This window comes from Microcebus murinus, chromosome 15 (genome assembly GCF_040939455.1).
Source record: "Microcebus murinus isolate Inina chromosome 15, M.murinus_Inina_mat1.0, whole genome shotgun sequence".
NCBI classification, from domain to species: domain Eukaryota; kingdom Metazoa; phylum Chordata; class Mammalia; order Primates; family Cheirogaleidae; genus Microcebus; species Microcebus murinus.
This window is the reverse complement of record NC_134118.1, coordinates 64,520,070-64,532,354: the sequence shown is the minus strand read 5'-3', so window position 1 is coordinate 64,532,354 and position 12,285 is coordinate 64,520,070. Positions and strand designations below refer to the sequence as shown.

General features: G+C 39.2%; 1 protein-coding gene across 1 annotated transcript in view; it reads left to right on the top strand.

Annotated features, from left to right (window-relative positions):
• Positions 1-12,285, top strand: part of WWC2 (WW and C2 domain containing 2) — a 173,343-nt gene that overhangs the window by 110,928 nt on the left and 50,130 nt on the right. The window contains exons 5-8 of the mRNA XM_012784991.3: positions 349-428; positions 5,168-5,297; positions 7,976-8,122; positions 9,163-9,236. Coding sequence (XP_012640445.3) covers positions 349-428; positions 5,168-5,297; positions 7,976-8,122; positions 9,163-9,236 — 431 coding nt within the window. The remainder of the gene's footprint in view (positions 1-348; positions 429-5,167; positions 5,298-7,975; positions 8,123-9,162; positions 9,237-12,285) is intronic.

Genomic DNA, 12,285 nt, shown 5'->3' with positions numbered 1-12,285 from the left:
CACGAGTGCAGGCTTTTAGAGTTAGACATGCGGCGGCTCGAAGTTCTCACTCCGCCCTTTATCGGCTGCTCACCACAAAATGGAGACCATGATGGTGCCCAGCTCATAGGCATGTTGTGGAACAAGATAAGTAAGGTCAGTAGTAGTTATACCTCACTGATAATTTAAACACAATTAATATGCCTGCCAAAGAATTTATGTGAAGGAGAAACTGGTAAAGTGAATGTTACTTAAACTTATAGCTTTGTTTATGTGTTAATAGTTTACTAATTTATTATCTTTTAAAACAATGCACTGTGTTGCTAGTTGTTTACAAACATTAATATTTACGTTGGTTTTTCATGAAAGGTTAAAAAGCTGAAGAGAGAACTCTCACAGATGAAGCAAGAACTGCTCTATAAAGAACAAGGCTTCGAGACGTTGCAACAGTGAGTATAAAAATACTGAAATCGACTTCAGAATAGGCTCCCTAACTAATACAAAGAAAATAGAAGTATAGATTACTTGAGGGATTTCTCAAAGAAACATGAAGTAAAAAGCTCAGAGCTCTGCACCAGGAAAACAAAAATGCAATCAACAAACTTGGGAAAAATCTATACACCTGAAAAGGTCCGAAGTTTTTATTAATCATTGGAGATTCAAAGAAACCAAAGTGAAAAAGTTAACTTTGTCTCCTGGACCCCTGCCAGCCTCCTCTGGGGCTGTGGTCAAGAGCTGGGAGCAGGCGCAGAAGTACCTGTCTGCATTCTGCTCCGGAGGCTGGGCTGGCCTGGCTGGACGGTGCTAGACCCCAGAGGAGCCTGCGGCCGAGGGCTGGAGGCATCTCTCTGCCTCTCCGTCAGCCCCAGGGATGACCTAGAGTCTAACCCTAGAGACTGACCTCAGGGCTGCAGGAGCAAGTCATGGCTGTCAGCAGAGGAGCTGGGGCATGCTCCTCACTTCCTGCGTTCCCTGTCCTTTCCAGCTCAGGACTGAAGTCTGGTGGGCTACTGGCTTCCTTTAGGCTAGGCCGGGTTAAACAAAAATGTAGATGACAAGAAGAGCACAGGATCTGGAAGTGTCCCTATTCCCAGCCCCTGGAAGCCACTGTTGTCCCTGCTAATGAGGCCGAGCCTACCCAAACCATGACAGACACACCCTGGACTTTCTAACCCTACAGAGGTCTCTTGGGGAAGAGAAGCAGCACGTGGTTTGTATAGCCACATGACCACAGAGAGGTTGGAAGGTGGTATCCCCTGAAAGCCATCCCTGCTTCTTACTTCCCTCCTGCTTGCTGCAAGGCTTGGGGCCGCCAACTGCAGCGCAGCACCCCTAGGGATTTCCCTGGTCGGTTTCATGTTCCGCGTCCAGGCGGGTTTCATGTTCTTCCTGGCATGTCCCTCAGTGGCACCTCAGCAGTGCCCAGCTGTTCTCAGGAGCCACCTGTGTGGAAAGTACCCAGCTCTGTTCCTTTTCCCTGTGGAGTCCTATTCTGCTTCCTGCTGTTAGGACACTTGGGAGAGTCCAGCAGCAAGGCGTTACCCCAGCTAAAGACCCCACGTGTCACTAGCCAGACAGATGGAAGCTGGTGGTTCCGTGTGTTTGGGTGACAAGTTGTATCTTGGGACAGCCAGCACTGCTGTTGACCGCCAGTCTGGCACATGGCCCTCATTTCAGACGTTTGCTGTTACGGCTTAGTCTTGTTTTTTGCCCACTCAGCTCATGTGATTATGACCCTGCTGTTCTTCCGATGCTCCCATCTAGTGGTTCTCAAACCTGACCGCATATTAGAATAATCTGGGGTGATCCGGTCTGGGTGATCTGGTGTTTCTGGTCTCCCCCGAGGTACATTTTATGAGATCCTGGGTGCTTCTGAAGTACAGCCATGTCCTAAGAACCTCAGCTGATGTAGAGCTCTCTGAAAAACCAAGCACCCCTAGAATGACATGAATGTTTTATTTAATAATTGTTTGTCAACATAAGGCAGAGCTTTGTGGTGGGGATGGGGAGAAAAGACAAACTTTGAAGAGTGCCACAAAATGTCTAGCCATATGTTAAACACTTTTAAAGCACATGAAATTATAACTCATATCACCACCCAGGATTAAAGGTTAGCCAAACTTGCTGTTTTTGTTATATTGATGTAACAGTGCTGTATTGTTTCAAAGCAGTTTGCTTGCAAGAAATTTTTATAGGAATCTAAGGCATGTTTAAGAATCTGTCAATAACATTCCATAAGAAAACAATAGACATTTGTTGTAGAAATTCAGGCATTCTCTTGCAATGATTCTAATCCCTTGAACCAAGAGCAGAGAGATATGGTATCAAACATCAGAGACCTCTCCTGTTGAGCTTAACTATAGACAAAATAAAGCTGTTTTTATTCAAATGTTAACCAACATACTACAGTATCACTGAATGATAATTGATTGAACCCAGAGACCAGACTTTTTAAGAAACCACATTCCTGAATACTATTAAAGGGACTTTTATTTGCGGCTATGACAGAAAATACATTTCAAGAAAAGATTTAAATAGAATCCCATTGTAGGCTTTTGTGACTTTTATTTACAATAGAATGGAATATTTTTGTTGAATCTGGTAATGTAATTTAAGCTTGGGCTTTCGTTTTTACTCGGTACAATAGTTTTATGCTGGGTGAACAAATATAATTTTGTTCTCTACATTATTCATTTCGATCCATGGTCCCAAATTTGACTTTAGCCTAAGCAACAGGCTAAGTTATGTGTAAATGGATACCAGGAAGGTGCATATTTCCGTTTTGCTGCCTCCAGTGTGTATTAAGAATTGGAAAATGGAAAGTGATGAAACACCCAGCAAGCCATAAGCATATGCATACTCTGAAAGGTTGGCCCTGGGGCACACACATTCCAGAGAAGGCGTGCAAATGCAAATCTTTTCTTTGCAAGGAGACTAAGATATAGAGCAAAAATTAATTAGAGGGTGCATACAAGTCAAAAACTTTTAAAGAATTTTTAAGAAAAAAATTGGCACTTCTCGTTAGCAACAAAAAGCACAGTACTTCATTTTAAAAGTCAGCAAATATGTTCTTGTTTTATTTTATTTTATATTTTATTTTAAGGTAACTTAGAGTCAAAAGAGAGAAAAAGGTGGGAAATGAACATTGGAGGAGAAAAAAGAAAAGCATTAGAAGTAAAGGAAAAAAGCAACATATAAAATAGAGAGGTTCAAAAGAGGCAGTAAAAAGAAAGACCAAAAGGGGTCCCATGGTGAATGCTGATTCGAGGCAGCTTGCTCTTCATTCAGCATTCTTTGGAGCAAGGGATATTTTCATCTGTTTTTAAAGCTCTCTGAAATTTAAATTTGCAGTCCTGAACTAGTTCTGCTTTTATTTTTGAATGTTAAAAGTTTATTTCTGAAAACAGCTTACCTGTTTTTATTTTCAAATAATAAAGTTTTTATTACTTGAGTTTTATAAATTCACTGTGACACAGTTTCAGATACCTATATTACTAGCTATTTCATGAAATCTCAGTTTTGTTTTGTTAGTTAAAAAGCGCTGCACTTGAAAATGCCAAAATGCTGTATTTGGAAATAGCACTTGTTGTATTTAATAAGCCTTTACCTCAGCTAAGTTGGTGGATGCAATATTTAGGAGAGCCAGAAATTTCGCTGATCCCTTCCCAAATACATAGAATTAACCAGTATTCAAAGTACTTCACTATTCCCATCAGATATTCTAAATGTAATAGTCATAAGAGCCCCAAGCCCGACTCTGTCATTTTAAGGTAGTTGCCCTACTAGCTAAGTATCTATGCAGTTTATGGCCTAATTTGCATATAGTTTCTGGCCTCAGTTTGTTTGTTTGGAAGAGGTTTGACTAGGGAATCTCTAGAGTCCCCACCCATCCTAGACAGTGAATGAGTGTGTGTGTGTGTGTGTAATTCTGTGACTTGATTGGTTGTACTTTATTATCAGATGACTTTATGATCAAGTTTATTTTATTTTATTGGTTCTTTAAGGCTTTCATTGCTTGTTCAGCAGCATAAAATATTTACTAAAATAGTACTTGGGGAAATGTGTTACCTGCAAACCGCACTTGTTTGACTGAACTTTGCAAGAGTGATTAAGATGGCATTGTTTTATCTTTTTCAGATTTCACCTTTCACATTGAAAATAAATACTAATTATTAAATATTTTAAACCAAATGAGCTCAAAATGTTTTCTCTGATCTTGTAGGTGTCATTTCTTTGGAGGGACTAAAAATATGTCTAAGAACAGGTATAGAGAGTTGCTGACAAATCCTGGATAGCATTGGTAGCCAGGGAGAGCCAGGGGAGTGGTCATGAAAAGAATTTTAAACTATTTTTTAAAAAGAATTGGGCGATTTGGTTTGGGGCCTGAATGAGGTTACAGGAAATCCTCTATCCTAGGGTGATGATATGAACTGTAAGGACATTTGGTAAGCAGGTCTGCAGGGATAATAAATTAGCTCATCGAAGAGTTCTTTATTCAATGTGAGTTGACAAAATAAACACAACTGCCCTTCTGCCTTGTTCCTAAATTTGTATTCATCTAGCAAGGCAAGCAATTTTATCTCCACTCACAACTTTCATAAAAATAGAAAAAAATACTTTCTATATATTTAAAAAGAAATAAGTAACCACACAATCCAAATACTGTAGGATACTCATTAGTATAAATAACGATTCATTTATTAACATTATTAAAGGCCTACTAGGTGCAGGCCCTGTGCTAGGTTTTGCACAGACATTAAGCAAAACGTGTAAAATTAGCTGGCAGTTTATTGGCATTTCTGTTCTGCTAAAGCATTTGCCCATGTCCTTCATGGGGTGGAGACCTGGATCAGCACTCGATGAGGTTTGGGCTCAGCCCGCAGTGGGATCACCCAAACAAACTGCAGACAAAAAGGCATGTTTTTATCTGAGCCTAGAAGTGATCAGAAACGGACTGTGTACGAAGTGGCGGGTGGGAGAAGTCTTAGCTAGACGTGATTAAAAGAGAAAGGAGGAGAAACAATCAGCCTTAAAAGGTAGTTGCTGGTGTGGGAGCCAAGAAGTAAAATAATCAGGCAACTAAGATGATCCAAAAGCCAATTCCTACTGTCTGTTTAACTTGTACTCTGTCATTCTTTGATTTTTTAACTTTTATTTTCTCTCTCTCTCTCTCTCTCTCTTTTAACAGAATTGATAAAAAAATGTCTGGAGGCCAGAGTGGATATGAACTTAGTGAAGCCAAAGCCATTCTAACTGAACTGAAATCCATCAGAAAGGCTATTAGCTCAGGAGAAAAAGAGAAACAAGATCTGATGCAGGTATGTTATGGAACATTTTGTTAAGTCAATCTTCTACCTTCTGAGGCTCCAGAAACTCTCGTTGAGGCAGAATTTCTCCCTCAGAGTCTAGATGACCCTGTACCACCTCTGCCCCATTAGTACAGAATCAGGCCCCATGGGAGATTGTTATAGGCACCAAGGCAACCTGGCTGCCTTGGAGGAGAATAGATTGGTTCCAAGCCTCTGATATGCTTCATGGAAGGCAGCCTTTGGATGTCTTTTGAGATGGTGGGTGGTGGATCCTGGGGCCCGTATGAGGAGATTAGCATCTAGGTGCACCCTGAAATTAGCTAAAAACTTCATGTGGGACCCAGATAAATAGGGTTCGCTAAACCAGTGATTCTCATCCCAGGAAGCATAAAGGTCACCTCACCCACCATCAGTAGGTAGAGCATATGCCTTTTTGGGGGGTGAGGCTATATGAGGAGCTTAGAAAAGCTGCTTTCTGACCCACGTGATTCTGAGGTGCTAGCTAAGGGTAGAGTAGGCAATGTTCACCCAGCTAGGGGATACCTATTCAGTTACAGTAGGAAAGCTACAACCTGTGGGTCTTGTAATTCCCAGTGGTCCAGAAAAAACAAAACAGCCATTTAGTGATTAGTACTCTGAATATCTATACTTATCAGATACAGTCAAGTTGTTTTTAAGGCTGTCTCCCCTTCCCTCCATCTAATAATTATCACAAGCACTAAAGATGCTTGTTTCAGATATTTGGAGTTCTTTACCTAACTAAGTAAGATTTTAGTCTGCATCTTTGGGAAAATGTTAGAGCCAATGGTGATTTTTACATTCTTAATAGAACATCTGCATTTAAATACTGTATTTAATTCCTTCATATTGGTTTTCAAAATGGTAGTTGCATACAGGTAAATATTCTTAGATTCATATAATTTTGCATTTTGGGAATTTTAAAATAACTTGCAAGAGAACTAATAGAAAAGACAACAGTAATAATAGACAATACTTAGAAATACTGACTTTGTACCAGACACTCATCTGCCTTGCATGTAAAGAGTTCACTTAATCCTCAGAACAACCCCGAGTGGTAGGCACTATTATTATCCTCAGTGTATAGTGGAGGAAATTGCAACATAGAAAAACTAAGTTACTTAAAGTCTTACATCTGGTAAGCAGCAAGACTGGGGTTCAAACCCAGGCAGTCTTGCTCCAGAATATGTGGTTTTAACATATATATAAAACATATAAGACTTTACTTATGTATATTTTGTTCTTGTTCCCCAGTTATCCTGCTAATTAAATCAGTGATTCCTGAAATGCACATAATGCGTCCTTTCTTAAAAAAAGTTTGTAGAACTTGAACAAATTTACACTGGAACTTTATAATTCAACAATTTTAGGACATCTTTGATTCTTTGTGTAAATTTTGGGTTCATATGCAGGCCAGATTAAATTAAAAACTTAGATTCCTTTTCCATTAGTAAAGCACATAGAATAATTAATTAGCAGATACAAAGATTGACAATAGATCTTGAAAGGACATTAGATAGCTACTGTGACTTTTAAACCACTTTGACACAGTAAGAAACATATTTTACATCAAAACCCAGTAACACACAGTTGTGTGTACTTATAGATTCATTTTATAGATGAAAAATAAATAGAAAAGACTTCCCCAAGATCCCTAAAAGTTTTCTTTGTTTTTTTTGGTAATATATTATTTGATGTGATCATTTAATATTTATCCCTGTCATATACACATTTTGTATAAATATCCCTTTAAAAGAAAAATAGAAAAGGTTAGGTAAAAAACCACATACTAGATCTCTGATATTTCTAATGCCTTATAATAAAAATTTTAAATATCAGCATTAAATAGTGGCTGTTCTTAAAGTTGATAATAATGGTTTCTTACCATTTTTATTAATATTTCTGTAGGGTTTCCTTTTTTTTTTTTTAAAGCAATTCAGATTAGACTTTCCTTTTTAAAACTTTCACTTGCTCACATCATCCCTCTCAAGTACACCCAGTGCATTAAGCCTGCATGCCTACAGCAGCACATGAGCTTCTGAGTACCCTCTTTACCGGCCAAAACACCACCACAGGCAGCGTCATGAAATAGACCCACAGATGGGCTCCACTGAAGCTCGTGCCACTCATTGGCAACTTCTGGGCCTCAGTTTCCTAATCTCTAACATCGATGTGAGCTAAATAATCTCTTGGGTCCATGGCATAGTTGTAGAAGTCTTCAAAGTAGGAAGTTGTGTTACTATATCTAAAATGAGAGATTGCATTATAGATATTCTGTGTTTCCATAATTTCTATTGCATAGAAGTGAGGTTCCTATTGAAATAGAGATTTCCCCTTAATGAATTTTTTAAAAAGTAAGAAATGTATGTATTACTTCTAAAGATGCAGTTATTCACAGGAAAATGCTATCTTGGGAAAGATAAGACAATCTCTTACCTTCAGAAGTATCTCACATGCTTCCAAAGACACAGGTGTATGTGCAAAATTATCTTCTACTCTTATTTTTCTAATTATATAAATAAATAGTTTTATTTGTTTTACTTTATTACTAAAATAAAGTAATTGTTTTGTCCATTAAGATTAGCTCTTTCCTTTTATTTTTTCCTGGTAGGGAAGGGTTGCTCTTTTACATGTTGAGCTTTATGAAATATTTTGTGTTTCCTGAACAGAGTCTTGCTAAGCTGCAGGAGCGGTTTCATTTGGATCAGAACATTGGCAGATCTGAGCCAGATTTGAGATCTAGTCCTGTGAACTCTCATTTATCCCTCTCCAGACAGACCCTTGATGCTGGGTCTCAAACAAGCATTTCCGGAGATGTAAGTTGTCTATGTCAAAGAATTGGCCCGCTGCTGTCCTTGCTGGGCCTTGATTACGATACGGTGGTGAACTGGGACAGGAGCTATATGTGATTTGGATTCCGGCTGTGTGCATTGTGTTTCATTCTCATAAGATTAGTTTTAAAAATCATAGCCTTATCTTTTCTGTCTAGGTGCCACGCATATCAGGATTTGTCCATATGAATAGCTTTGTTCAAACTTTCTCATGCTGTATTTCTTTAGAGACACTATTGAGAGGCTAGAGACATGAGAATTTAACTTTTTCCTGTTATGTTTAGAGTCTTAGAAATTTAGGACCTTTCAAATAAACATTCTGGCTAATGAGAAACAGAAATATATGCCTTTTAAAACTAAAAAGAAAACTTGTTTTTGTAAATCCAAAGTTGACTATATTAAAATGTTTAATTTGTGATATCTAACATTTGAAAATAATGTGGCTTGGCTGTTATTAATTATTTCACCTTCTCCCTTTTGGGATGCCATTAGCAGGTATTTACTTTCCAATAAGTTCCTAGTTATTTTCCTATTCTCTTACTCTTCTTTGAAGTATGTGCTATGAAAGTAAAATGGATAGCTCGATCAACAATAGGGTTTACCTGTTTGAAAAATTAATTTTTGAAGTTATTTAGTTTATATTTTGTGTAGTTGAAAGCTAAATGATGGAAATTTTGGCTGATAAAGGCAAAGAGATTAGTTCCAATTCATAAATCTTATTAACCTGTACACTCTTCATAAACTCTTAGATACCAGACACATTTACCTGATAATTTTTTGTCTTGAATTTAATGTGTGGAGAAGGTGACATTAAAATCTTTGAAAAACAGGCAGACTTAAATTGAAAGAAATGTTTTGCCCCTACTGAGACTATAAAGTAAGTGCCTTTTTAAATTGGTGTTTCCCAATTTCAGTACCGTCTTCTCTAGTTTTCCAATTACTTGTATTTCCTAGAAACAAAAGCAGTTTACTTCATTCATTAGCAGAGTTAATTGACTTTTTCCCCCCCTTTTGTTTTTCAATAGATCGGAGTGAGAAGTAGATCAAATTTAGCTGAAAAGGTCAGGCTAAGCCTGCAGTATGAAGAAGCCAAAAGAAGGTAATGACAGGGAGCTCTTCTGTTAACGGCTCAAACATTATCTTCCTTTCCAGAATTAATCTCTACTCCGCTGGTGACACCTGCTGGGCTCTCCCCACATGTTCCCTCCAAGGCTACCGTTGGTTTTTAGCGTGCAAGAGTTGCTTCCCTTCTGCTCTCTCCCTCTTCCCTTTCCTCTCTCCCCTCAAAGCTGAAGAACAGGGAGAATTAATGAGAAGTATGGGAATGAAATTGTCCCCTTCTCTTCTGGAAAAAAAGGAAGCTTCGAGCTTGTACAATGGTTACTCCCCATTAAAAGTTAGAAGATTGGTTTCTCAGATGGGAACACGATGCAGCAATGGCTCAAGCACAGGACTTAGTAGCTGTTGAGGAGTTCTAAGGTAAATAAGCGCGTTCCTCTGCTTTGGAGGGGAGTCCTACTGCAAGTGTCCGTGAAGGTGCCGAGGTGTCACTTCCCGTTGACTTACTTCAGGGAGAAGAAGAGAGATTGTTTCTCTCCTTTACCTTAGAAAGTTTTATTAACCTCTGTGGTATCCCTTTCTTTGTGAATCTGCTGGGGTGAGGTGTCCTCATCTAGTAGATAGACTCGAATAGTTTTTACAACATAGAATAACCTTATTTTGAGGGAAAGGGTTAGATTGATATATTTGATTTCATTATTTTCCTTTTAAGAACTTAAAAGTGCTATTGTTTTATTATTTAGTAGACACAGGGAACAATGCATTGTCATTCTTCAGGAAACAGAAGGATTTATCCTGTTCCTCCCCATGAGTATGAAAAGCTCAGCTGAGAACCCACCAGAGTGCTGTGGTTTCCTACCGCAAGAAAAACCATCAGATGCTGAAGTATATCTATTATTATTGATGATGACAATAATTTAAGAGTAATTGGCCATAGTTCTTAGAGGTTATCTGGCTCTAACAAAGTAAAATAAATACAAATGTTTGACTCTATGTAGCCTGGGTCCTTAATATTACTTGGTTCCTTGATTTACTGAAAGAAACCCAAGCTGCTTTCCACAAATTATTAACCATGTGAGCTTGTACCAGGTCACTCAGTCATTGTGAACAGCAGTTTACTCAGCTAATTTCAATGCCTTTAAATTTTCCCTGATAGATTTAAAAAAAAAAAAAAAAAAAAAGACTGAGTCTTGCTGTGTTTCTCAGGGCAAAGTGCAGTGGTCCAATCCCAGCTCCCTGCGACCTCTAACTCCCGAGCTCAAGGGACAATCATCCTGCCTTAGCCTTCTCGAGTAGCTGGGACTACAGACACACACACTGCACCCAGCTAATTTTTTATTTTTGTAGAGATGAGGTCTCACTATGTTGCCCAGGTTGGCCTCAAACTCTTGGATTCAAGCAATCCTTTCTAACCTCGGCCTCTCAAAGTGCTGGGATTACAAGCATGAGCCATTGCGCCTGGCCTTCCCCAGTAGATTTTAAATTTCTTAAGGTTAGAAAAAATTTTATTTATATTTTATCATCCCCTTCTCAGTGCCCAGACTCATGCCTTCCCTTCAGTAAGTTTGGAGGATCAGTTTGTGGTTTCATGGTTGGTGCCGTGCAGGCTTTGGGTGGATGCTACCGTGCTCCTCCTGCTGCGAGCATGCCAGTCCTTCAGCAGCCAAAACTCCCCGGCTCTGCTATGGACAAGGCCCGGGATTTATGCATGGTTTTCTGGAGGAGAATGGCCGTAGCTCACAACTCATCTTGGAGAGCCAAGCCTTATGCCTCTGCTGTTTTATGGGCTTGACTCTACTTCCCTTGGACCATCCTGAGCTTTTGCTTTGCTTTGCCTTCTACCAGTGTATTCAATGAGAAGCTCACACAGCGTTTTTCTTCCTGGGTACTCCTGAAGTCTCCTTCGTGTTCTGTTCCCCAGATTTGGCATATGCCTTTCTGAAATAAAAATTTAAGAGCTGCCTAATACACACAAATAATGAATAGGTGCTTTTCTTTCTTGCATTATGTTGTTGCTCCCAGTTCAGTTGGTTAATTTATTTACATCAAAACTTAAAACACAGGTTCTCTCCCATGTGGCTGGCATTGCTCTCTCATTTGGGGTTTTATTTTAAAGTTAGTAGTGATGCTGACGAGAAGGTAAATCTCAAGGGTTTATGCACATGTTGAAAATGCTTCTTCCTCCCCAAGACTGAATAAGTAAAGAGGCGGGTTGTGTTTCTCTGAAGTCTGTTTTCTCTTCCAGCCTTTGTTTTATGTGCTTAATGAAGCTAATAATATCATGCTTATTTAGCATTTTGATGATTAATTTTCTAGTACGTTGAGACAGTTGTTTATGGTTTTGTAGTTAAAGCTGAAGAATAGCTGATGTTACATCTATCAAAGATGCAGACGGTGGGTGAAAATAAGAATTACATACTCAGTGCCGACATAAGATGGCAATTTTAACTAAAGAAACTTAGGGCACAAGTGTGTGGATCTGTTCCATCTTTCTTCCTGATTATATTCTTTGTCTACCTTTTTGTCTACCTTTGTCTACCTCTTTGTCTACCTTCACTTCTACAATTTCTTCCATCAAAAAGGAGAAAAAAGTTCTCCCTTTTCCCTCTGTTTTTCATATTCTGGTGTGCACTATAATAATATCCAAAGTAATCATCCAACTTTTTTTTTATAGGAACATAGATTCCTTGTGCCAGTATCAGTTGTGTTCATAGTTGTGTTCATAATTCACCCTGATCTTGTGCTTGTGAGCGAAAGAGCCATGTGCTGTTCACCTTGTGAACAATGCCGATTGTCTTCACAGTGCCACAGAGCAAGTTTCTTGATTCCTGTGGTCAGGACAATCACATTGGATCGAGAGTGATGTTAACTTCACCATTTATTACGGAGGTCTAGACAGAGTGAAATCTGGGGTCAGGCAAAATTATGAACCCGGAGGAGGCTGCCTTCACTGCTTCCTCCTCCCTCTCCTGTGCCAGCCCCCCTACTGCAGCGTCTGCTGTCTGTCCAGCCGTGCGTGCTGGCGAAGGCCCACTGTGTGCCGCTCACTCCCACACAGCCAGGCGGCCACGGCACAGCGGTCAGTCACA